We start from the raw sequence: 26,170 nt of genomic DNA on the forward strand, positions 1-26,170 counted from the left end.
CTCTCTCAATGGAAGAGTATCACCCTACTGATGACAAGGACCCTTTTTCCAAAGCCAATGCCTTTTTAGATGTCTCTCCCCACACAGGCCTGTTTCCTTTTCCTTGGCCTGGAGTAGGCATATCTTGGTCCCTTTACCGTCATTGGCTGAAGCATAGTACTTTGAGATGTATCTACAGTCAATCTTCAACATTTGCTCATTTAACTTTCATGATTTCAAGCATTCGCATGATTTAATTAGTAACTGCATTTTCACTTTCAATTGGCAATGGTGCACATTTCTGGCTGTGCATAGTAGAGAAAAAAATGAGAGGTGGGATGAGTGAAAATTTGTGGAGCTGCTGGTATTCTACTAGGCACTTTGTTGGTCTCGTTCACCCTATCATGGCAGAGAGCTTCTAGTGCATTTGTTTCATATTTTCATTGTTTGCCTTTAAAATTCAATATTTGTGTTGCAATTATGCCCCCAAAACATAGTGCAAGTCCTTTGGGCTCTATGTTCAAGTATGCAAAATCAGCGATGTGGCTTAGTGAGAAAACAAAGGTATCAGATAAACTTCATGCCAGAATGTCTGCAGCCACTGTCAGTCTAATTGACCAGCTGGCTAGAAACATCCAGGCTGCCTATCCCATCACCAATCTCAGCCTCCAGGTTAAACATCAGCTCACCTTTCCTATGCTCCCATACTCAGAAACCCTTAAGGATCTTAAATAACTATTTCAAACTGGTGCATCCTTCATGATCTCCAACGCCATTCACCAGCTATGAGAGACAAAATGTCAGAGGTGATGTTGAGATCTTACCAGTCTCAATGTCTTCTGATAACAGCAACTAAAGTCCCAGCAATCTCTCCCTTGGTTTTCAGAGAGTGGCCAAGGCAGAGAGGTTCACAGCAGTTTAGCATACAGTACAACATCCTCACACTGCCATTTAACCCAGTGGAAGGTCAGATTCAGGTTAAAAAAATGTTTTAGTTTTAAGAATTTTATTTGCTGAACAATATTTATGGCACTGTACATTCCATGTGTTATGAAAAGTGAGTATTATCTGAAATCAATGTTTATTTTAACTGAGATATTAGCATAAAACGTCACAGCATTCAGGGGAATTACTGGCAAGAAAAATGTTTTGCATGTTACCAATTTTATTTTGTGTGCTGCATTTTATGGGTTATTTCATGGTTACTGTGTTAGAAGAAAAGTACATATTATCAAAATTAATGTTTTGTTACAACAGAATCATATGCAGAAAGTGTATTTTTAGCAATCTCTTGCAAAAGATTACAGTTTTTGGTGGTCTCAGGAACCTAACCCCCTATTTCCCATAGGTTCAATTTATTAACATTTACATTTTTTATTTTTGTGCCATTTTCTAAGACTGTCACCCCTGGGAAAGTTGTGGATTGAGTGTACATGCAATCAAAACATTGTTCCAAATGGAATGGGTCTGGAGAACACAGTGTTTTCCTATAAAGAGCCATCCCCAAACTTGTTAGCAGCTTCTGCTGCTAGACAGCAATATCTAATGTAGTAGCTGACTCCCTCTTTCTAAGAGTAGTCAGGAGAATTGCTTGTTTACTTTTTTCATTCTGCTACTTGTTCTCTGTGGTAGGGAGGCACAGAACTTGTCATTTTTGAGGTTTTATTATTTTTTTCCTTATTGCAAGGTACTCCTTAAGTCATGTCCCAGTGAATCTCTTGGTTTATTAATAGCACCAATAATAATAATAATGATAATAACAAGAGCACTTTGGCAGAGCTAAGTGTTCTTCAGTTTACCTTCTTCTTAACTCCATCTACAAGGATTCTATTTAGAATGAAGTTTATCTCCCACTTGCTTTCTTTACAGAGGTCTACAAAGCCTCTTGATGTATAATGGCAATAATTCCCTGACTCTCTAGAGCAGTGATATCAAACTCAAATAGAAACAGGGGCCACTAAATAGCACATAAGGATCCCTGTAGCTTGTGTATTGTCTTAGAAAATCACACACTAACACTATCTATGTTTTATTGTACTTTTACTTGTTTTGTTAAATATTACCCATTTCCTTTTTAATTGAGTTCAGGCAGCACTTGTTAGTGTTACATCAGCTGTGCTTGACACCTCTGGTCTAGATAGGGGCTTCTTCAACTGTGGGTCACAACCCCATATGGGATCGTGAAAAATATGGTAACAGTAAAAGTGGCACAAGGTGATACAGTCCCTGCCCTCAAGGAGCTTGTGTTCTATTGGGGGAGAAAATGTGCATAAATAGGCACATTAATTGGAACATACAAAATAAATACAGTATAAATTGGGGGAAGCCAATGATGACAGCTGGGGGGAGGGCGTGGTGTGCTAAGGGTGGGGCAAGGACAAACCTTCCTTGGGAAAGTGGTACCTGAACCAAGTTTGAAGGAACAAGGATTCTAAGAGGTGGAGATGAGATGGATATAGGGAAAAGCCAATGTCAAAGCCCGGAGCCTGGAAATGGAGTGATAAACATTGAAAAGGCCAGTTTGGATAGACTATGGACTTCAGGAAGGGGAGTAACATACTATAAGTTTGGAAAGGTAGGTCGTGGTCAGACTGTGAAGGACTTTAAAAACCAGATTGAGGGGCTTGTACTTAATCCTATACAAAAGGGTATTCCTTTGAGACTAGTGTTCTTACTTCCCATTACAGTGGTTCATTCAGACCCTTTGTTGTAAGTCTCTGGTGGTCCTCCCAAGCCCTAGTCCTGCTGATGGCTTCCGATGGTATGGCCAAACAATTGAATCAATGTCAGATTGCTCTTTTGAGTCCAGAGGAAGCTCAGTAGTGTGAACTGGACACTAAAGGGTCAGAGGTCAGCAGTCTCCTCAATAGGGAAGTCTTCTTGGGCACCATCAAGTTCTTCGTTCACTGTTATAAAGTATTCACTCAATCTGGCATGTAGTCTGTCTGCCTTTTAGCCCTTGGCACCGGTTGGGTTTAAGTAGAGAACCTTCCCCCACCCCCAAAGGTTTACTGAGTCTTCTTTTATCCCCAACTAGTTAGCATCCCTGGGGTTAATCTTCTTATACTAATGATGATTATGTCCACTCCTAAGCTGGTTACACATCACCTTTACTCATAATTTGTCACTTTTGAGAGGTTACTATTCATAACCGGATATATCCCAGTTAGCTACAACATTTGATAAAAGCAGAGGTCAAGGAAGAGATGAGTGCAGAGGTCCTACCACCAATCAGGACCATTAAAGACCCAGGAAAGAGTGCCTACAAAGCACAGGACCCAGTGAGGAAAGTGATGCATCAAGAGTGAAGGCCATGGGACAGCTAGGTGGCGCAGTGAGTCAGGAGGACCTGAGTTCAAATTTGGCCTCAGACACTTGACACACTTACTAGCTGTGTGACCTTGGGCAAGTCACTTAACCCCAATTGCCCTGCCTTCCCCCCTCCGAAAGAAAAAGGAATATTAAAAAAAAGAGTAAAGGCCACACAGGAAGTCAGGAGCAGAGAAGGGATAAGGAGCTAAATCTTTTCATTTTCTATCCCTTGCTTTTATCCCAAGGTTACACAGCTTCCCAGTGTCCTATCTCATCACTTTTACTGGGATAGTCATAGGTGCATAGGGTCATCCATCTGGAGCAGACCTATACAACCTGTAGCCCGCCAAAGGATTTTGGGCCATCTGCGAAAAATGTAGAGGAAATGTATGGGAAATCATTTAGTGGGCCACAGGTTGTGCAGGACTAACCTAGAGCTAAAAAAGACCTCAGAGCTCAACCAGTCTAAGTAGTCTAAGTCCTTTTACAGGTGAGAAGACTGAGGACAAGGGAAGTGAAGTATAACAGTACACAAGACCACACAGTAGGAATGAAACATTATGTCATCTAGACTTCTGAATCTGGCCTGCTAAATGAAACGCAAGCACTCCCTGTATGTGTAATGCCCTTCAGAGGGTATGTACTTGTACTATTGCCTTTAACTGGGCAGGGAGCAGAACAAAACAAAACCCAGGGCCTCGATCAGCCAAACCGAAGAGGAAACCCCACCCAGACAGGCAAATTAAGAAGAAAACCATAAATGTTTTTTTCCTCTTCTGGGTTTCCTCCCTTTGCCCACAAAGTACTCTGCCTAAAAAGTAACTCCCACTCCCATTCTCTGACCAAGAGATTCCTTTCTACCCAGACCAGAGGCTGACTGAGACCAAGGCTGGCTTACTGACCTCTGCAATGGACATTATGGGGTCATAGCTTGAAGTCTGGATTGTGTCTGAGTGGTCAACTAGTCCAACCCCTTCATTTTACAGATAAGGAACCTAAAAGATGTAAAAAGAATTGAGTATCAGAGGTGAGATTGGATCACAGTCCTTTGATCTAAAAAATGTCATGGAGCTTTGTGCTATACTTAAATGCTTCAATAAGAAGGCTTATCAGCTAGGTAGCACAGTGGATAGAATTCCAGGCCTGGGATTGGGAAATCTCATCTTTGTAATTTGAAATTTGATCTCAGATACTTTCTAGCTGTGGGACCCTGGGCAAGTAAGACACTTAACCCTGTTTGCCTCAGTTTCCTCATCTGTAAAATGAGCTAGAGAAGGAAATGGTAAACCACTCCAGCATCCTTGCCAAAAAAAACTCAAATGGGGTTATAAAGAGGTGGACATGACTGAAAAACAACCAACCAATGACAACAACTGCAATAACAATTCTGGAGAGGACCTCCACGTTCTCTGGCCTTGTATGTTTAAGTTGATATAAGGAGCGGTGGAAAACTGTCTCCTAGTATTTGAAGAGCAGTCATGTGGAAGAAGGAATAGATTTGTTTGGCTCCAGAAAACAGAATTAGAAGCAATGGGTAGAAGTTGTAAAGAGGGAAGTTTAGGCATATAATAAAAAAAAATCTTAACAATTAGAGCTATTCAAAAGTAGAATGAACTGTCTTGGGTGGTAGGAGGTTCTTGCTTACATAGAGATCTTCATTCATTCACCATGCATTTACTAATCTCCTACTACATACCAGATGCTGGTAATATAGAATGAACAAGTCCCTACCCTCAAGGCGTTTAGAGTCCATTAGGGGAAACAAGATATACATGTATAAGTAAATGCCAGCAAGTGCTAGGTGAGGAATCAGGCAGGGGCTGATAGGAGATGGCACTTGAGCTAAACTCTGACAGAAACTACGGATTCTAAGAGCTTAGGAAAGAAGACACAGGAGATGCATATCTTGTACAAGGAAGAAACAAGACAAATTTGGCTGGACCGTAGAGTGCATCAAGAGGAATAATGTGCATGCAATAAGCCTGGAAAAATAGGCTAGAGCCTGATGGAAAATGACTTCCAATGTCAAATAGTTGTGTTTCATCCTAGAGCAGGGATGGGGAACTTGCGGCCTTGAGGGCACATGTGGCCTTCTAGGTCCTCAAGGGTGGCCCTTTGACTGAAGTTTGGTTTCGGTCAAAGGGCCACCCTTGAGGACCTAGAGGGCCACATATGCCCTTGAGGCTGCAGGTTCCCCACCCTTATAGAGGTGATAGGAAACCACTGGAACTTTTCGCTAAAGGAAGACCGAAGGACCACTTGTCAAGTATATTGCTGAGGGGATCCTTTTTTTTTTTTCAGTATTCGTTGGACTAGATAGATGCTATGGTCCCATCCAATTCTTAAATTCTAGGATTCTTTGATCACTCCTCATCCTGCACCCACCGTGCTTGGATTTTGGCACTGGTTTCAAGCTGTCTTGGCTTCTGGATTGTGCTCATTTAAATTCCAATTTGTACCCTGACCTAGGCAAATCACTTCACTTCACATTAAACTAGGCAGCTGTTACTACTAATCTCCACCTATCTCTGCCAGTAGTGGTTTGAATTAGTAGTGGTAACAATAGTAATCTAGTAGTGGCTTACAGTTTTCAAGAGCTTATTAATCCTTCCCGACATCTGCTTGCGCTAGATTGTAAAAATATTTTTTATCCATAACTTAGTACAGTGCCTGGCCCATAGTAGGCCCTTTATAAATGCTTATTGAATTAATTTACTTGAATTTCTCCCTGTTTGAGCAGCTTGAAGCATGCTTTTTAAACTTTCTTTATTATCCTTTTTTATCAAGTGTGTTTTCTTTTGCAACATGGCTGATAACGGAAATGTTCTGCATGACTACCCTTGTATAATCTATATCAAATTGCTTGCCTTCTCAAGGAGAGGGGAGGGAAAGGAGGGAAACAGAATTTGAAAATCAAAATTTTGTTTAAAGAATGTTAAAAATTTTATGTTTGTTTATAATTGAATAAAATAAAAATTTAATGTAAGGGGAAAAAATTATGCCCATTTGAAAGCCAAGGAAATGGAGGCTCTTCCATGCCTGCTTCTCCTGAGTGGTTTACTCAGTGTAACTTAAAACTCTTACTCAACAGTCATTACCCAGGATCGCATACCCCTTAAGTTATGTTCCCCACCCTCCTCACTGTATACCCCCTTTTGGAGACCACTGCCCCACACCAAAGATGCTTCTTGAACAAAAATAGGCCCCGAGCGCCACTATAGTGTGAGCCGTGGAATTTTTAAGTCTGAAGCTAGAATCCAAGTGCTAAAGCTTAGCTCTGCCCATAAAAATTCATTTAGGAGCGAACTATTGTATATCCCAATTAGATCATTATACTTAATTGCAGTATTTGCACATAGGTTTTTTTTTTAATGAGCTGGAAGACGGAAAAAGATTCTCTAGATAGAAGCCTGGGTTAATGCAAGAATTTAAAATAGATTCTTTTCCTTTTTAATCCCTGAGTAATTTCTTGGCTGCTTTCAAATGGAAAGTGTCAGGCTCTCTGTTTGAAGCCCAAAGGAAATATGTTCCATACACAGTGAGGAGCTTTGGAAAAAAGACAAAAGATATTTCCCTTCTACTCATGTTCACATCTCAGGACAGCTGAAACTTGTGGAGAGATTGTTAAATTTTACTGACTGCATGTTAGATTAACTTAATAGGAAATGTGTATTTTCAGGTAAATTAAAGGTAAGATAATTAACCTGTTGCCTTGATGAGATTCACATGTAGAATAGTCTATGTCAGAGGTTCTTAACTTGGAACCTACAGACTCTGTTTTAGGGGTTCTGTAAGCTTGGATGGAAAACAGAGATCTTTATTTCAATATTGCTGGTTTCTTTTGTCATTCTATGTATTTTATTCATTTAAAAATATTATGATGAGAAGAGGGGGGGTCTGTGGATTTCACCAGACTGCCAAAGCAGTCCACAGCACATAAAAAGGACATGGTATTCAAAGATGGCACTATCTGGGGTAAAATTTGATGGTGGTGATGAATTTCAAATAGGTCAAGGTGGGGGTTGAGGAGAGATAAATCAAAAATATGGTCCTGGGGACCTTTTCGTTCTGAAGAAAAGACTTCAGCAACCCTTAAAAGGACCCCTAGCTAGGGAGGAAAACCACTGGGGATATTTTCCCTTGATGGGTGAGGCAAGCTAACCCTCTGACAAAATGAAATCAATGCTTGACTGTTGGAAGTGACCTGACCTTTCCACTGCCCAGCTGGGTCCCAGGCCAATAGCACTCAAGCTACATGTGGATGATGGAAAGGCTTGCCCCATCCCCCTCCCAGACCCTCCCAGAGGGAAGTATGTGTGCATGCCTCTGACAGACCCCTCATTCTTTCTTGGTTGGTGGGCCAATTATAGGTACAGACTATGTTCTATTAACCTCCATCAATACCCACAATCCTATCCACTTTTTGTTTTCCTCTCTCTCTGACAGACATTCCCTTAATACTTAGCAGGCAGCAAGGTGGCACAGTGGACTGAGCTCTGGGCCAGGAGTTAGGAAGACTTGAGTTCAAATCCCCTTTTTGGACATTGACTGTATGACTTTGGACAAGTCACTTGACCCTGTTTGCCTCAGTTTCCTCCTCTGGAAAATGGGGATAATCATAGCACCCACCTTCCAGGGTTATTGTGAGGATCAAATAGCATGATTTTAAAGTGCTTTGCACAGTGCCTGGCACGTAGTAAATGCTGTATAAATGTCGGCTATTATTATTATTGTTACTTCCAGTGAAACCCTCTAGACTCTCTGTGGTCAGTTTTAATGTCTTTTGACCAAGTAGAAGGACATAGTATATGAGCGAGAATCCTTGTCGAAAGGCTGATCCTTACTTAGTGAGTTAATGCATGTTTTATCTCGCTTAAGTCTTCTTACAACCTGATGAGGTATATACTAAAGGCATATTATTATAATTATATTATTTTTATTCCCATTTTGCAGAAGAGGAAACTGAGGCTCTGAGAAGTTATGTGACTTGCCTGTGGTCACATAGTTAATAAGTCTTAGATGCAGGATTTGGACCCAGATCTCTCCTGATACTACATCCAACCCCTTCTACACTTGTAACAAAGGCTTTATAATCTTTGCAAACAAGACTCTCATGACAAAAGGAACCCAAGAGGCTTTGGAGAAGACTTTCAGCCACCTCTTGGTTTATTGCCCCACTCCTCCCTGTGAGCCTGGGAAAAATCTTGACCTTGCACGCACTATTCAATGGCACCAATCTTCGCTAGCATACATAGGGTTCGTAATATTACAGAAGCTTTATAAAAGGAAGAGGAAAGATAAAACAGAAGACTTTGGATGAACAACCATGAATCCCATAGACTCAACAATGTAAATCCTCCCAGTTCCAAAGAAAATTTGTTTGGCTGAGGGACCCCCGTGAGTCTAAGTTCAGGTAGCATACTCTCTCTACCAGTGGGATTTGACTTTTTTCCCTCGCTTCTCAGAGGGTGGCTCCACATATTTCTCTCTGCTGCCCTCTGCTGGCAATCCCTTGACATCACTTACCTCAATGACTACCACCTGTGTAGGTTGGGCTTTTTAAATTTTTGTTTAGGGGTTTTGTTTTGTTTTTTGGTAATGGGGCTGGGGGAAATCAACTTGAGGGTTATCCATTGTTCTGCATAATATTGTGAAATCATAGATCTTGAGCTAAAAGGGAGTTCAGAGATTATCTAGATCAACCCTCTCATTTTTAAAGAGGAGGAAACTGTATCTTGGACTGTTATTTGCCCAAGGTCAAACAGAAAACAATAATAATAATAATGATTAATAATGTATATTAATAATAATAGCACTTTAAAGTTTACAAAACACTTTATATTATCTGATTTTATCCTCATAACAGGTAAGTGCTATTTATATCTCCCATTTTACAGATGAAAGTTAAGTTTCTTGGCCGGGTCAAGCTAGAACACGTCTGAGGCTGTATTTAAACTTAAGTCTTCCTGATTCCGTTGCAACCCAGGATTTGCTCCAGAACAATCACTCCTTCCATCCTGCTACAATGACCCCTGACAAAGGCAAAGAGAGGAGGATGCCTAAAGAATCCTCCTTATTTTGGGGAGTTATAGATCTTCCTCTGGGGCATCTGTGTCCCATGGGTCCCTCAGAGTGACCCAGCTTTTGAAACCCCTTGCCCCCAGGCCCAACAATCACACAGAGGTTTTTCCTGGGCAAGCCTCTGGGTTCCCTTTAGGGCTTCAGAAGGATCCCTGACCCCAGTCTCCAAGTTCGCCTCTGGTAGCACTCAAGGGAAAACTGCCCATTCATGTAGGCGTCTACAAAGCATCTACTCTGTCTCCTAATTTCATTGCACAAGCACACTTGGGTTTATTCAAATCCCCGAATGCAGTTGCATTTTTGGCGAGTTAGTTGCTTGCAACATACTCAGAGAGTAATTTCCCAAAGCTTTCTTCTTAAAAAAAAGTCATCAGTTCCTCTCCTGTTTTCTTGGGTTCTGTGAAGAAAAAAACAAAACCTCTCCTGAGGACGCTTAAACTGATCAGTAATAAAAGTAAAATGATTGTGGGACAAATGTTATTGATCAATATTTAGAAGAAAAGTCAATTCTATGTGACATGTTACAAAGGAAAGCCAGCTGGAAGCGAGGGCACAGGGCCAGGGCTGGAATTCTGGTGTTGACACCAATGTCTGTGTGACCTTGGGCAAGTCTCTTCTCCTAGGATCAAGGGTATTAGATTTAGAATTGAAAGTGACCTGAGAGGTCAATGAGTCCATACTCTTTATTTTACAGATGAAGTAGCTCTCCCAAGGTCATACAGGCAGTTAAGAGACAGATTTAGGATTAGAATTCAGGTCCTCTGATGTCAAACCTGAACCTCCTCCACTGTTTCATGCTACCCCATATTCCACTCTTTTGGCTTCCATTTCCTTATCTTAAGAGGCAACATGGCATAATGAATGGACTGCTGGGTGGGACCAGGTATTCTGAAGACCTGGCCTTGGATTCTTTTTCCAACATTTACTAGCTTATACATCTGGTCAAGTGAATTAGTCATTTCCACAAGTATCAGTATTTTTCATCCATAAAGTACAGATAATAACACTTTTTTGAGTGGTTATTGTGAGGCTCAAATGAGATACTACATGTAAAGGACTTTGTAGACCTTAAATCACAATACGAATGTGAATTATGAATTGTAAAATTATGGGTTTGGATTAGGTGACCTCTAAGGTTGCTTTCAGTTCTAGATCTATCATCTTATTACTTTTGTTTGAGTTATGGCATCCCCTTGGAAGGACCACTTCCACAGGTGTACTGGAGCCGGCACCAACCAGCTAGAGAGCTGATTGTTAATTTTGCAGTCAACCAGCTATAGAGCTAATTGTGAAATTTTCCATATCAGTATTTACTCCTCTGAAATCAGCAAAGGCACAAATTAAGAATTGGTTTATTGTTTTGTTGATCATCTAGGCTTAAGTGTTAATAATGCAGATTAAACTTAAAAGTTTATCATGTGTATATTATTTTTTTTCAGAGAAATGATCGGTAAACATTTACTAGCACACCCCTGATTCTCATTCTCTGCCTCTGTTTCCCAATCTATGGAGAAATTTCAGAGTATACCCTTATAAAGACCTTCCACTCAGCAGTGTTCTGAGATCCAGAAGTTCAATGATTATATTTTAATCCCTGGAATACTAAATAAATCTATTTTGGAATATTATAATTATGATATCTTCCAGAAGTCTCAGGCACATCCAATCTGTTAAGCAGACTTAACATTCACACCTACAAGTCTTGACAAGAAGAATAAAAGTGTATGAAATTTAAATTCCTGTTCTTCTTGGTATTTGATTTAAAGGATCATAAACTTAGAGATGGGAAGGAATTTAGGTCACCTAGTCTAATCCGTTCATTTCACAAAAAAAGAAAACTGACTCCATAAAAGTGAAGTGACTTTCCCAAATGTCATACAGTTAGTAAGCAGAAGAGACAGGATTTGAACCCACATTCTGCGACTCCAAATTCTGTGCTCTTTTCACTGCACCCATGAAGACTCAAATTGGTTTCATGTTGATTTTGAGTTTTTGATTAATGCAGCCACTTATCCATTTGAAATCATAGGCAATGGGGAAAGGAGAGGAATGGAACACTGGCCTTGTGGGTGGTATTCCTGCTGCTCCCTGGCAGCTTGTGACTGATCCCAGAGATCTCCATCTTCTGGCATGTTCTCACCCCTCCTGCTCCCTAGGGATGAAGAGCAAGTTACTTGGCTCTGTTTCCAGGTACCATCTGTGGCTGCCTTGCCTATTTGGGGTTTGTATAAACTCAAGCAGCCTGTCACACATACACACCTCATGGGGTTGGAGATTGGGAAAGGTAGAGGAACTGTTAATTTTGGATCTGTTTATATCCTGGCTTTTCTCACGGTGGGAATTTGAAGATGACTGAAATGGGAAGGGGGAAGGGGTGGCGAGAAAGTAAGGAAACATGACTGATTGTGGACTTGACCCTTGATGGTGCACAGAGAAGTGTATGTATGTGGGGCCCTAGATGAGATCCTGGGAGAGTTTGCTGATATCTAGTGTTTGTGTAGAAGAATTACCCATGCTGGAGACAGCTGCCCAGGAAGGGGTGGAGGTGTTTTTCTGAAAGGAATCAAGGAAGGGGTAGGAAGCAGGAAGATCCCAGTAAATGTTAAAACAGATGATTGACTAGCAGCAGGAGCAAGCAGAGAGATCTTTGGTCAGTATCATCTAATAGAAAAGGTTATTCAATATGGCTGTTATTTGTGATTCACTACTAATTAGGGGTGTGTCCTTGGGCAGCTCACTTTGTTCTGCTTTTGTTGCCCCATCTTTTCTGGAGGCAATCGGGTGAAGTGACTTGCCCAGGGTCACACAGCTAAGTAAGTGTCTGAGGTCACATTTGAACTCAGGTCCTCCTGACTTCAGAGCTGGTAGTCTATCTGTCTATCATACCACCTAGATGCCCCTTGCTTCCCCATTCTTGAAGAAAAGGAAAGCACATTTCACCCAGACTCTTCTTAGTGGAAAGTCAGCGTATGAAAATCCAATCCTGCAGACAGATAAATTAGGGGGTGATTGTTCACAGTATATAAATTGGGGTTTTTGTTTTGCCTTACAAAAGCATTTTGTTCCTTTAAATAGCAAATTCCACTAACGTTCATTGTAGTGAAATGAACACCCATCTATTATGTAGATTACCTGAGCAGAAAGAGGGAAGATGCTAGTTCGTGACTTCCCTCTGAGATTTTCTCCCACTGATCTTGCCTGTGTATGTATATCTACATCTGCCTATACATAGTTGTTTGCCTGTTATCTCCTCCATTAGAATGTTTGTCCCTTGAGGGCAGAGACTATTTTTGTTTTCCTTTGTATCTATGATACTTAGCACGGTGCCTGGCACATACTACAGTTATCTCTTCCACATCTCGACTGTCCCCATCAAGGTTTCAATGTATCGCAAGTCAGCATGAGAAATTAAGTGGGAATTTGGGGGGAGTTTTGTGGAAGCCACAGAGGACACGGAAAAGGTTTAGAAACTCAGAAATGATAAAATATATCATTAGTATTATATAATACCAACATATTTTACTTTTTAATATCATAATAATTCAGACTTCTTCTCTGGTACGGAGGGAGGGCCAAAAATTTTTATGCGGATTTTCCAGATCATGGGGGTGCCCTCACTCGTAACCCCTGTGATGTGAAAGGGATAATTGTACTGCTTAATAAATATTTGTGACTGACTGACTGACTGGATTTGGAGTCAGATGACCCAGGTTCAAAACCCATCTCTGCTGCTTGATTTCTATGAATCGAATCTGTTGGTTAGAGAAATCTACTTAATTCCTTTTGGGAAAAGAGTGAAAGGTTAGCACCCCAAGGATGCCTCTTCTTTCCTTTTCTGTTTTTTGTTCGTTTCAATCAAAATTTCAAACTGAGAGAGAAAAAATCTTCTAATTTTTGTGATGGCTCTAGTCATGGTTTTGCTGAATCAAATCAGCTTCCCAAGAATCTAATTCCTTCTAAGAATTAGTTCAGGAGGCCTTTGCCTTTGGCCTTGGGGTTAACGACTAGGGGTGGTTGGGGGTGGAGAGAGGAGAGAATCGGGGAAATCTTTGTGGCAGAGGTGACAGGCTCTTAACTATAAGCATATGAAAATTGCTTAACTAGTCAAGTCAAAAAGCAGCATTTATTTAGCACCTACTATGTGCCAGGCACTGTGCTAAGCACTAGGGATACGAAAAAGGGGCCAAATCAGTCCCTTTTCTGTAATGAAATTACAGTTTAAGGGGTGAAGGTGACACAGAAAGACAACATGCCAACAACTTTGTACAAACAAGATAAATACAAGATGAAAGAAGAAAATCTCCTAGTGAAGGCACTAAATAGATATCTTCCATCCCTCAGCCCAAGTTGGGGGAAGAGCTACAAGGAGCCATCTCATAGCAGAAAAGTTCACCTCATCACTTCCAAACTGGAATACACCACTCCCACTTGAAAAGTCCCCCAAATAACCTCTTCCATCAGAATCTTATAATAGGGCCTCAAGCAAGGGCATGAGCATTTAGGGTGGAGGAAGTTCAGATGTCAGACAGATTAAAATTGTATGTTGCTTTCTCATCTACCTATTATATGAGAAAATATGATAGCACTTAAACAGACACAGAAAAGGGTCACTGGGTTAAGTCCAGCACCGAATGATTTGAGCTAAGGAGACAGGCTTAAAAAGAAAATCTATACTGGCCCAAGAAAAAGTTAATGGGAAATGTAATTGAAGCAAATAAAATGATAAAACACTATAGGTAATGCAACCTGAAGTGCCCTTTGACCTGGGGAAGGATGAAACAAAAGGGCATGAAGGGACACGAAGGGGTAAAAGCCACTCATGGCAGAAAACATGATGGGTTTTTATCACAGGGAGAGCAAGGGGCAGGGCATGGATAGAGAAGCCCCCAAAGAGTCGGAAGAATCCAGAGAGCTCCATTGAATAGGAGACAAGAAATATGCTGGGTTTATGCAATCAGGTTAGGCGTCTACTTAAAGGACCGTGCCAGAAGGGTCTCGTCTCCCTCTCTCTGAGTTCTGTGCGTGCGCTAAGTGCTGGAAGGACTGTGTGCCCCAGCTGACTGGGAGGGAACCTAGAGGTTTTATTGTCCAAGGTAAGTGATGAGTCTTAGTGTTTAGAGGGGAGCAGTGGGGGGTGGGGCTCCTTGGGGAATGGGGACAGAATGTGGAGCCAGGGCTTCTAACAGGAGACACACAGATGGATCCCTGGCATTGTGGAAATGCCCCAGGCTGGAGATCTCTCATTAGATTCAGTGAAAAATCACAGAAGCTGCTTGGTGAGCTCTTTTAAGAGAAGGGCTTGTGGTGAGCAATAGGTAATAGATAAAACTAGTTATGCCACAGCTATTTACAGTTGAATGTGGTATGTTCCTGAATATATGTATGTATATATAATACCATATACATAATGTTATATATTAGAGGGAGAGAGATGATTGGTAGGTAGGTAGGTAGGTAGGTAGACATAGGAGAGAGAGAGAGAGAGAGAGAGAGAGAGAGAGAGAGAGAGAGATGGTTAGCTATTTTTCCCCTTTTCTCAGCTGAGGGGTTAGGGTGCTGCAGCCTTAGCAAACAGCTCAACCAGCTGAGCTGTGAACAAACCCTTCATTTGGACATTGATCAGTTGGATGGGGGCTTATTGCCAGCTGAAATGTGCCCATTAAGTCCAGCCATGCAAAGCAATCTTGTGAAAGGACAGAAAATCATTTCCCGAGGAAAGCCAGTGAGTCTTAAACAAAGGGATGGAGGAAACTATTGAGGGATAAGGTAACAGGCAGAAAGTCTTCATTCAAATACCTCCTCCCTCTACCTTGTTCAATAGGGAACTAATGAAAGGTGTATATGTGTATGTACAGTGTGTGTGTGTGTGTGTGTGTGTGTGTGTGTGTGTGTGTGTGTGTGACAGAGAGAGAGAGAGACAGAGAGACAGACAGAGAGAGAGAGAGAGACAGACAGAGAGAGAGAGAGACAGAGAGACAGACAGAGAGAGAGAGAGAGAGAGGGAGAGAGAGAGAGAGAGAGAGAGACAGAGAGAGAGAGAGAGAGACAGAGAGACAGAGACAGAGACAGGGAGTAGTTCATGGTTCTGAGACAGATTGTTCCTCCAGTACATAGTGGATTTTACCTGCAATTTTACTTCATACAGAGTCTTAGGAGTAACATTAAATGCGCTGGTGTTTTTAGCATCTGGATTAATGTTGCATCTACTTTTCCTACAATTCCTTTTAAAATGTCGTTGATATTTTTATGTTTTTTACATGACAATCATTTCCTTACGTCTCCTTCTTCCCTATTACACTCCACCACCCGCCCCCCCCCACCACAACTCCATCACAACAAAGAAAAAGTCGAGCTAAATGGGTCAGAACAGCAACTGTGTAAGTTTGCTTCTCTCTAATCTGGCATTCTTAGTCATCTGACCTCTGGATTCAATATTAGTTACTGTGTTTATTCTGAGTTCAGTAGTCATTTTGTGGTTTTTTTTTAAAAAATTTGCATCATTGTAATTGTGTATTTTCACTCCTGGTTCTGTTTTTTCAATGTGCATCAGTTTGTATGAGCTAAGGGATCGTAAATCTAGAGCTGGAAAGGACTCAAAAGACCTTCCAGTCCAACTTCTTAATTTTACAGATGAGGAAACTAAGGCCCAGAGAAGAGAAGTGACTTTCCCAAAGTCATGTGGGTAGTAAGTAGCAGAAATTGGATTCTTCTTAGGTCCCATCACTCTAAATTCAGTGTTCTTTCCATGATCTTCCCAGGTTTCTCTGAATTTCCCACAATGACAAATGTGCAATGACACTCCATTGCATTTGTGACCACAGTTTTGTTTAGCCGTTCCCCAATTGAAACATATGTGCTTTATTTCTAGTTTTAGGCTACCATAAAAATTGCGATGATGATTTCCCCAGCAATAGCTTTCTTTGAGGTTTCATTTGATTCTGTCCCCCAACTCAAAGGGCATCTTTAATCTCATGGAAACAAACAGAAGAAAGTCAATGACCCGCAGGCAGTGCACACTGTGACCAGCCAGCTGAGGGAAACAAGGGACCTGGCTGAAATGGGGCCATTCTCTTGGCTTCCAGGATCTTCTGTTGGTTGTATACTTTCTTGATTATTTTCTCATCTAGCCCCATCTTTCTCCTTCTGCCTCTTTCTTTTGAGCCCTCTATTTCCACAAAGCCAGATACCCCATTTCCAAGTCTTTTCTCACCAGGATAGTGGCCAGAAAATATTTACTAAAAGGAGATTCCTGGATGAGAAGACTGTCCTTGCTGTTCTCAAGACCTATAAGAAAGGATTTTCCTTGTGGCTGTGGCCACAGTTGTGTCAAGGAGGGAGGGTAAGGCCCAGCTTATCCGAAGCTTTGGTATTACGTTTGTGGAAAATGCAACCTTATGCAAAGCTTGGGCTCCTGAACACAACATAACCCTTGAATTTGAGTAGGTGCGGCCAATTCTAAAGTGCATCCTTCCCTCCCTAATATGGAGGATTTAAATAGACAACTGTTCTCAGAGGAAGAAATCCCCTCCCCCTAAAACATGGACTGTCCTTGCGTATCTAAGAGCTATGCAAGGTTGAAGGGGCTCTCCATCACTGGATATCTTCAAGTAGAGACTGGCTGACTCCTTGTGGTGGAGATGTTTCAGAGGGGATTCATGCTTCAGGAAGGGGGTTGGATTAGATGGTCTTGGGTTCTGTGTTTCCAAGATTAATAGTATAGAGAGCTCTGTGCTTACAAGGGTTGTCAAAGACTGATTCTGGAAGTGCCCTTGGGCACACTCAGTTGTGGCTAGTTGGACTTTTTTTTTCTGTTCAGGCATTGTTGGATATCATACCAAAAGCAGATTGTTCTTAGAAGAGAGGAAATGATTCACTATCAGCATCACTAGTCCCCAATGGAGTCAGGATGTTGAATAAAAGGAGAGAGAGGGAGAGGGAGTGGAGAAAGGGAGGGAGGGAAGGAGAGAGAAAGAGAGAGACAGAGACAGAGAGTCAGAGAAGAGAAGAGAAGAGAAGACAAGAGAAGAGAAGAGAAGAGAAGAGAAGAGAGAGAAGAGAAGAGAAGAGAAGAGAAGAGAAGAGAAGAGAAGAGAAGAGAAGAGAAGAGAAGAGAAGAGAAAAGAAAGAGAGAGGGGGAGGGAGAGAGAGAGGAGAGAGAGAGAGAGACTGAGACTCAAACATAGGCACACCCCCTATGGCTCAGTTGACTTGGCTTGGATTTCCTGGAGTCCTTCTCAATAATTAAATGGGTTTGAACAAGGGAGGCTTGATTGGCTTCCTTTTGGTTTAATGGGAGTAGTTAGAGTGGCAGGATAGCAGAGCTGAATTGGGAAGGAATCTCTTTGTAACCGCTGGACAGAAAACGATACTGAAAGTTCAAGCCTGTCAACAGGCATGTGTGATTGCTGTGTTACTGAACAGGCACATGGCTCTCAGTCAGGGCGCCCACACAACTCAACCACACAGCCACTGCCCCTGCCTCATTTCTCTGTGGTGTAACTATCCCTATCATTCTCTACCAAACCGAAAATTCAATTTTCTTTTTTAATTGTCTTAACCATTTGTTAAGAAAAGTCTATGGGATGTTGGATAAATGCATATTGAGCTGGTCTCTAAGTCAGGAGTAAGAAAGAGCTGGGTTCAAATCCTCTCTCTGACCCAATCAGGGGTTGCATCATATTGTTTGGCTTCTCAATGGGTGGGGGAGGGGCTAGAGAGTGGAAGAGAATTTGAACTCAAAATTTAAAAAAAGAATGTTAAAATAAATAGACATATATGTATGTGGGTTTGTATATGGATCTCTGGCTGTCTGGCTGTATAATCCTTCAGGGCCCTGGCCCCTTCCTGCCTTTGCAGTCTTCTTTATTCCCTTCCACTTCTTCTATGGTCCACTGAAAGCCAACATCAGCGTTCTTGCTATTCCTCATACCTCCCAACTTCTTGCCTTTTTTCCTATTGTCTGCTGTGCCTGTAATGCTCTCCGTCCTCACCTCTGCCTCCTGGTTTCTTTCAGGTCTCACCTCAAAAGCCGCCTTCTATGAAAGGTCTCTTCTTGTCCCCTCTGCTGCTGGTGCCTTCTCTCTGTGGTTACCTTCTATCTGCTCCCTATATACATTGTACGGACACACTTGTTTGCATGTTATTGCTCCCTGTTAGAATGTGAGTTCTTGAGGGCGGGCATTTCTTTGTATCCACAGTGTATAGCGCAGTGTCTGGCATTCAATAAGTACTTAATAAATGTTTGTTGAGCAGCTTACTATGGGCAAGAGAGATAGGAGTTAAATAAAAAGAGGCAAATAGAGGTAGTCGAAGGAGGCTTGGAATCAGGAGAGCCAAGTTACAGTACTGCCTCTGTACTTACTTACTCTGCTTACCTTGGACAAGTCACAACCTCTTTGAGTCTCCAGTTTTTCTCATTTGTAAAATGAGGTTGCTGGCTAGCTCCTAGGTCTCTATCACTTCTTTTTCTTCTTAACATTCCATAGGTCTGTAACTTTAAGAAGTTTTCAGCCAGGGAGATTCATTGAACATGAGAATGAGTTAATGATAGAAATTGTAGCATTTTCTTCCTTGGAAAGCTTTTTTTTAAAAAAAAGCTATAAATATTTTTTTCTTTTTAGTTTACAGCACTCAGTTCCACAAGTTTTTGAGTTCTAGATTTTCTCCCCCTCCCCCCCCAAGACAGCAATCTGATATAAGTTCTACATATGCCTTCACATTAAACTTATTTTCACAATAGTCAAGTTGTAAAGAATAATTACTACCAATGGAATGAATCATGAGAAAGAAGAAACAAAACTAAAAAAGAGAAAAAAACAGAGAGAGCAAATAGTTTGCCTCAATCTGGTTTCAGACTCCATAATTCTTCCTCTGGATGCAGACAGCTCTTTCCATCATGGGTCCTTTGGAGCTGTCTTAGAACCTTGCATTGCTGAGAGCAGCCAAGTCTATCAAAGTTAGTCATCACAGATACCGTGTGTCTGTAATCGTCTATAATGCTCTCCTGGTTCTGCTCCCCTCAATCAGCATCAGATTATGTAAATCTTCACTGGAAAGCTTCTACATAAGGAAGATACTTCTCTGCAAGAGTTTCTTTAGGTAAAATCTTGGCTAAAGTGGGCAAGGGGAGGAAGGAGATATGGGTACAGATTTATGACTCCTAGTATGTTTTTTAAATTATTTTATTTTTAATTTAGAAAATAAAACAAGTATTTCCAACATAGTATAATAAAAAAGATGATTACACATGAAACTGCAAATCCATTATGTACAACTTGCTATTCCTTTTAAATACATAATAAAGTGATCGTGTAATGTCTTACACAGAAGTCACTTTTACAATTGGTCCTGATTTGTGTTTATCTGTCATGGACAAGCATTTAAGAAATGGAATATACAAGGTTCACTTTTTTTTACTCCACCATCTTGGCTCCACTCCTCTAGGTTCACATTTATAAGTGAAAGGAGAAGGATGTTTTTCTCTGGGTTTGGATATTTCTCATCAGTTCAGAGAGCAGTCATGGTCTTCTCTGAGGATCATAGGATTTAGAGCCAGAAAAGACTTTGATGTCAACTAGTGCATCCCTTTCATTTTACTTTGTATATCTCATCTAGAATAAAATTTACTTTTCTCCGGATGTTTGATGGTCTGGTAAATCATCTACATTAATATTCAAACTTTGATATACCTCCAAAATCTCACTGGTACTTCTTCTATAAATAGAATGCTATTAGCATGAGGCAGTATGGTATAATAGAGTCAGGAAGATCTGGGATTGGATTCTGCTTTATGCACTTAGTAGGCGTGTGATTTCATGCAAGTAATTTAGCTCCCTGGCCATCTTTTTACTAGCTGGATTGAAGATAAGCCAGAAAGTCTGGGAGGATTTCATCCTTTTCTCAAAACTCTCCTAAACCCCTGCCCCCCACCCCAAATCCATTAACTCCTGCCCTGACTCCTCTGTCAAGGCCAACCTCCTTCCTGATTCACAAAGACCTCCTGTCCTCTTCACATCTTTCCAGTTCTTAAATCATAACCAAACCCTGTCATTGTTCCTGGAAAAGGCATGTCACTCTGTCCTTTTTGGTCTTACCATCCTAACAACTTTTTAAGCCAAGATATCCTATCCAATCCAATGACTACCATTCCTCTCTATGTGTCACCTCCTCTTTTAGAATGTCAGCTCCTAGCTACATACTGGTACTCACCATTTTGAAAAGTGATTTGTTATTATGCAAATAAAATGGCAAAGATGTGCATATCCTTTGACTCAGAGATTACCCTTTTGAGCATATACTACAAGGAAGACATTGAGAAAAATGTCTCTAAATAGACTGAAATATTTATAGCACCACTTTTCGTGGTAGCCAAGAATTGGAAATGAAATAGAAATCTATCGACTGGGGAAATGACTTAACAAATTGTGTTACATGGATGCAATGGAATATTACTGATCTATCACAAACAAGGAACATGGTGAATACAGACAAGCAATGAGAGAATTATATGAACTAATGAAAGTGAAGTAAGCCAAGACAAGAAAAAATATAGATATAGATAGATAGATAGATGATAGATAGATAGAGGCTATGACAGCGTAGAGGGAAAGAAAAACTACAAAACAATCGAAAGTGAGTGTTATAAAATGACAAAGAACAAGCATGGCCTCAAAGAAGAGACATAAAAGACAACTTTTCTCCCCTCCCCACCCCCATGGGGGAGGGAGGACATGGGTATGGAAATTACAAATGACATCATACTTTTATGATATATTGATTGGTTTTGTGTATTTTTTCTTTTATTCTTTTAAAAATTAGTTGTTATAAGGAATGGCTCTCTGGAAGAGGAGGGCAAGAGGTACAGGGAGAAATATAGGTGATAAAAAATCAATAAAAATCAATTTTTTAAAAAAGAACATAAATTCCTAGAGGGCAAGGACTGTTTTTGCTTTTATATTTTTATCTCCAGTGATTAGCGCAGGGCTTGGCACATGGTGAATGCTTAATACTTTTCATTTGTTCATTTATTAATTCATTTTATCTCTGGACCTCAGTTTCCTCATCTGTAAAATGCGATGATTGTAATTGGTGATCTCTAAATCTATAATCCTTTGACCTGCTAGGTTTCTGACACTTTTTTCAATTTTCTGATTTGTTTCTCTTGGAGTGTAGACAGAAATTTTCTCCCTTTTCTTTCCTTTCTTTCCTCCTTTCTTTTTCCTCCCTCCCTCTTTATAATTCTCTTTTTTGTCTTTCAAAAGGGTGCCTGAAATTTTAGTCCCTAAAAGTTTTTGTTCTCCTCCCTCCTCTCCTCCCCTCCTCTCTTCCCCTCCTCTCCTTTCCTCTTTCTTCCCTTCCAGCTTGTGGTATCTCATAGGCAAGTGGAGAGATGAGACTGGAGGTTAGGATAAAGGTTAGGGCTAGTTAGGTTGATCTGAAAATCTTCAACATAAAGACAAGTGAATCCCTGAGAGCTGATGAGATCATGAAGTGAGATAGTATAGAGAAGAGAAAGAGACTCAAGATATAGTCTTGGGGGATACCCATGGTTAGTGGATGTGACCTGGAGGAAGAACCAGCAAAGGAGAATGAGAATTGGTCAGAAAGGTAGGAGAAAAAAAAACAACAGAACAGAGCATGGGCACAAAAATCCAGAGAGCAGAAAGGATCCAACAGAGGGTGTTAGCTGGTATCAAAGCCTGCAAAGGGGTCCAAAAGACCCCTTTTGAGATTGAGAAATTGATTGAGAAAAGGCCACTATGTTTGTCAATTATGAGATCATTAGTAACTTTGGAAAGAGAAGTTTCAGTTGAATGATGAGGCTGGAAGCCAGATTACAGAGAGTTTAAAAGACAGTAAGAATAGAGGAAGCAAAGGTACCATTTGTAAATTATTTCCTTAGAGCCGGCAAGGATTTTGGGATCACAGAAAAGGGAGATACGAGTGTGTTTGTAGATGTCAGGGAACCGGTCAACAGATAAAGGCTAAAGAGCAGTGAGAGTGGGGATGATAAAGGGGGCAATTTACTGGAGGGGATGGGATGAAATGGGATCAGGGGTTCACAGAGAGGAGTTTGCCTTGGCAAGAAGAGTCACCTCTTCACGTGAGAAAGGGTGTAAAGAAGGAGATTGTGGAGAAAGGCATTTGAGGGATGTGAGATGCGGGGGGAAGATTAGTGATGGAAATCAATGAGTTAATTTTATGTTAAGCACTTTATAAGATGTCAGCTATTATTAGTAGACTATATATTATATTTACTATTTTATTGGTTATTGTAATTATTTCTATCTTGAAGCTAACCACATTCCCACCATTATAATGGCTCTCGTTTATATACTGCCTTCAAGTTTGAGAAGCACTTTACCCACACGTCTCATCTGAGCCTCACAACGACACAATAATAGCACCCTGCAAGGCAGGTGCTGTTATAATCCCTACGTTATAGATGAGGAAATGGAGAAGGTTAATAGAGGTTAAGTGGCTTCTAAAGGTCACATAGCTAACATTTGAGTCTGGATCTTTCCTGATTCCCTTTCGATCCCTCTATCCACTAACCCACAGTGCCTAACCATACCTCTTTTCTGGAAGCCAAATATTTTTTTTGGCTTTCCTCTACTCAATGGATAAAATTAAGAATTCAGCAGCCACCTAGATAGGCAGGGGCAGCTCTTTACCTCTTGCCCATGATGAGGAAGGAAAGATTAGGGAGGAAGAAATGAAGGAATGCCGGAAGGTTCTGTTCTATGGTCCCTCATAATAAGTTGCTGGGCGATGGCCCTAGGAGCTCTTCTCAGAGGATTTGACTGATCATTAGACTCTTGGGCTTCCTGTGTGGTGGTGTTTGAAAAACACAGGCATCTCTCTCTCTCTTTCTCTTTCTCTCTCTCTCTCTCCCCGTCCCCCTCTCTCTCTCATATATATATATATATTCTTTGTATCCCTGTAGTACAGTGTAAGTTCTTTGAAAGCAGGATCTGTTTCATTTTTATATTTGTGTATCTCTAGAGGGACTGGCACAGCGTCTGGCACATAAGTACTTATTTATTGAATACTTATTATGCACATGCTATATGCTTACTGACAGAATGCAAACTCCGTGAGGGCAGACCCTGTTTCTTTCTTTATTTTGCCTCTGTATCCCTAGCCTCCTAAGCATCTTCTCTGGCACATAGTCAGAACTTTAAAATTTTTGTTGAATTGAATTGATTGTGTAGTTAATTAACGGGTTATCGAGAGCCTTCCATTTTCCCTTCTCTAAATGCTTCTTTAGCATCTCCATACAATCAACCACAAGCATTTATTAGGGACCTATCATGCATTAGGTATTGGGGATGCAAAAAACAATATGAAATAGGACCTACCTTCAAGGAGCTTATATTCTATCCAGGGAAAATGTGTGTGTGTGTGTGTGTGTGTGTGTGTGTGTATGCATGCATGCATGTGCATGTGAGTGTGTATAGATAGATAGATATATAGAGATATGCACTCACCCACACGTACCCACATGCATACACACACATTTAGGGCAGAGGCAAAGATAAAACTTCTCTCAGCGCCCTTTTTCTGTTTGTCAGTTCCCTCAGAGAATGAATGAAATAGGTATTTTAATTTATTTTATTTTATTTTTTTGGCTAACAAGACGTGGGGAATCTCTGTGGATTTCCTATCTCTGTGGATTTCTTTTATCTATATGATACCACTCCCCAAATACCCAAAAGGGATTAGGGTCAGGCCTGGACCTGTGATTTCATTGATTAGAATGAACTCTCAGATGTGAAAACCCTGCTCCCAAAGCAGGTCAGCACCTGCTCTGTAACTTACAGTCTAAGAAAATTTCCTCCAGCACTGAGAGGTTGAGTGATTTTTGTCCAGGGTTGCTCAACCAGGACATGTCAAAAGCGATACTTGAACCTGTATCTTCCTGTCCCACTATCCGCAATAGCCCCAAACTCCCAACATTCTGAATGATTGGGAGTTGACTTGTCAGGGAAAGGTTTGCCATGTTCCAACGACCATTGGTCTCCTGTGCTGATTTCTGCTTTTTCGCACTGCTTCCTTGCCCAGCCAAAACTGTCATCTCGGAAGATTACCTGGCGGACCCTGTGGGTATGAAGCGCTACGGTGTGGACCCCTCCGATTCAGCCTTCAATTGCACGGGCTCTTCCTCTTCCTCCTCCTTGTACTCTGGGAGGCTGAGCTCTGGAGATGGATGCCTTGGGAGAGGCCTCACTACTTCCTCCTGCAGTCATCGATCTGGCCCCATGTCCTCCGGTGGCCCCTCAAGTGTTGGCTTGAGGCACCAAGCATCCAGTCTCATGAGGAATGGCACTTATTTGGAAGGAAACAAAAGTGGTAACGTAATGCAACCCCATGGATCTCACCCTTATATAACAATCTGAGGTCAGGGCTGAGGGATTCTGCTCACAGGACTCTTGAGAAAGTGGCAGTTTCTTCTATAAGCCAATACAATTGATACTTTCCCTGCTAAGTACAACATAGGAGAGGGAGATCTCATTTGGTTAAAGACCCTGGCCCTGTTCCTTTACTGCCTCCCACATCCCTGCCTGTATCCTTTAAGGCAAAATATCACATTGCTCTTATCCTTGGTTCCCAGGCCACCGTATCTCTGTAGATTGCATACTTATCTAGCCAGGCATGATCAAAAATGCACTCATGTATGTTTACTTTGCTCTACCCATCACATATGAGCCATCTCCAAAAACCTCCCCCAGGCTCCAATCTGCTTCATCCCCCAGCCAGCTTCTTGTGGTAGTGGGAGTAGAGAAGCAAGGAGTGATAGAAGCCAGCTTTTCAAGGGGCTGGCAGATCTGGGCTGTTGAAGGTACCAGGACCCTTCTGTCAACCTGGAGGTTCATACCATAAGACGATAAACCCTGCCCCAAGCCCCTCCCCTGGCATGACTCTCTGGGCTAGCATGAAGGGTTGACCACCCTGTCTTGGATATCATTTTCCAACGGGAAGAGTCCCTTCCCATTTTACATTTGGAAGGATGGTAGGACAGGAAAAAATTTAACTTTGGTACCCTTCTGTCTCCTTTTTAATCATCATCATCATCGTCACCATCATCACCACCATCATCATCATCATCACCATCACCACCATCATCATCACCACAATAATAATAGCTAGCATTTATATAGAGCTCTAAGGCTTGCAAAGCTCTTTAGAAGAATTACCTTATTTTATCCTCCCAACAATCCTAGGTGGTAGGTATTATCTCCCTTCCAATTCCTGGAGTCCTCCTCTCCTTCCTTGTAAGAGATCACTTTTCTCGTGTTGCCTTCTCCCCATAACATCAGCTCTGAGTTTGTGATTGTGGTATCCCCAGATCTGTTCTCTTCACAAGTGCCTTAAGGATTAAATTTGTCCTCATTACTATTCTCCCAGCTTCTGTTAGGAGGAAAGTAATTTTATTAGAATAATTAAATGAACTCATCCTCTTTCTTTAATTCTTCAAGGCACAGCTCTGGAATTGGCTCTCTAAAGTGTTGATGACAGACATGCCCTGCGGTATTCTGGGAACTTTGAGCTTTTGTTGTGATACTTAGGACTGGATTGGTAACAACACAAACACCCACTTACCAGGGAGATTGGCATTTTCTGGCATGGACAATAAGGGCATATATAAGCCATACTCTTATAATATGTTCTTCTTTGGACTTCATTGCATTTTGTTCCCCAGGAGGCAGCCTTCTTGACTTATTCTTAGGTCAGGCTTTAAGTATTCAAAAACAGAACCAGAGTCAATATGAAGTTTCTATTAGGGCCATGCTAAAGG

The 26,170-nt window shown here is 41.3% G+C and overlaps 1 protein-coding gene across 1 annotated transcript in view; it reads left to right on the forward strand.

Annotated features, from left to right (window-relative positions):
- The window catches only part of SCML4 (Scm polycomb group protein like 4), an 84,552-nt gene that overhangs the window by 36,606 nt on the left and 21,776 nt on the right, over nt 1-26,170 (forward strand). The window contains exon 5 of the mRNA XM_036769233.1: nt 24,436-24,723. Coding sequence (XP_036625128.1) covers nt 24,436-24,723 — 288 coding nt within the window. The remainder of the gene's footprint in view (nt 1-24,435; nt 24,724-26,170) is intronic.

Source organism: Trichosurus vulpecula, chromosome 7 (genome assembly GCF_011100635.1).
Source record: "Trichosurus vulpecula isolate mTriVul1 chromosome 7, mTriVul1.pri, whole genome shotgun sequence".
In the NCBI taxonomy this organism is placed as follows: Eukaryota; Metazoa; Chordata; class Mammalia; order Diprotodontia; family Phalangeridae; genus Trichosurus; species Trichosurus vulpecula.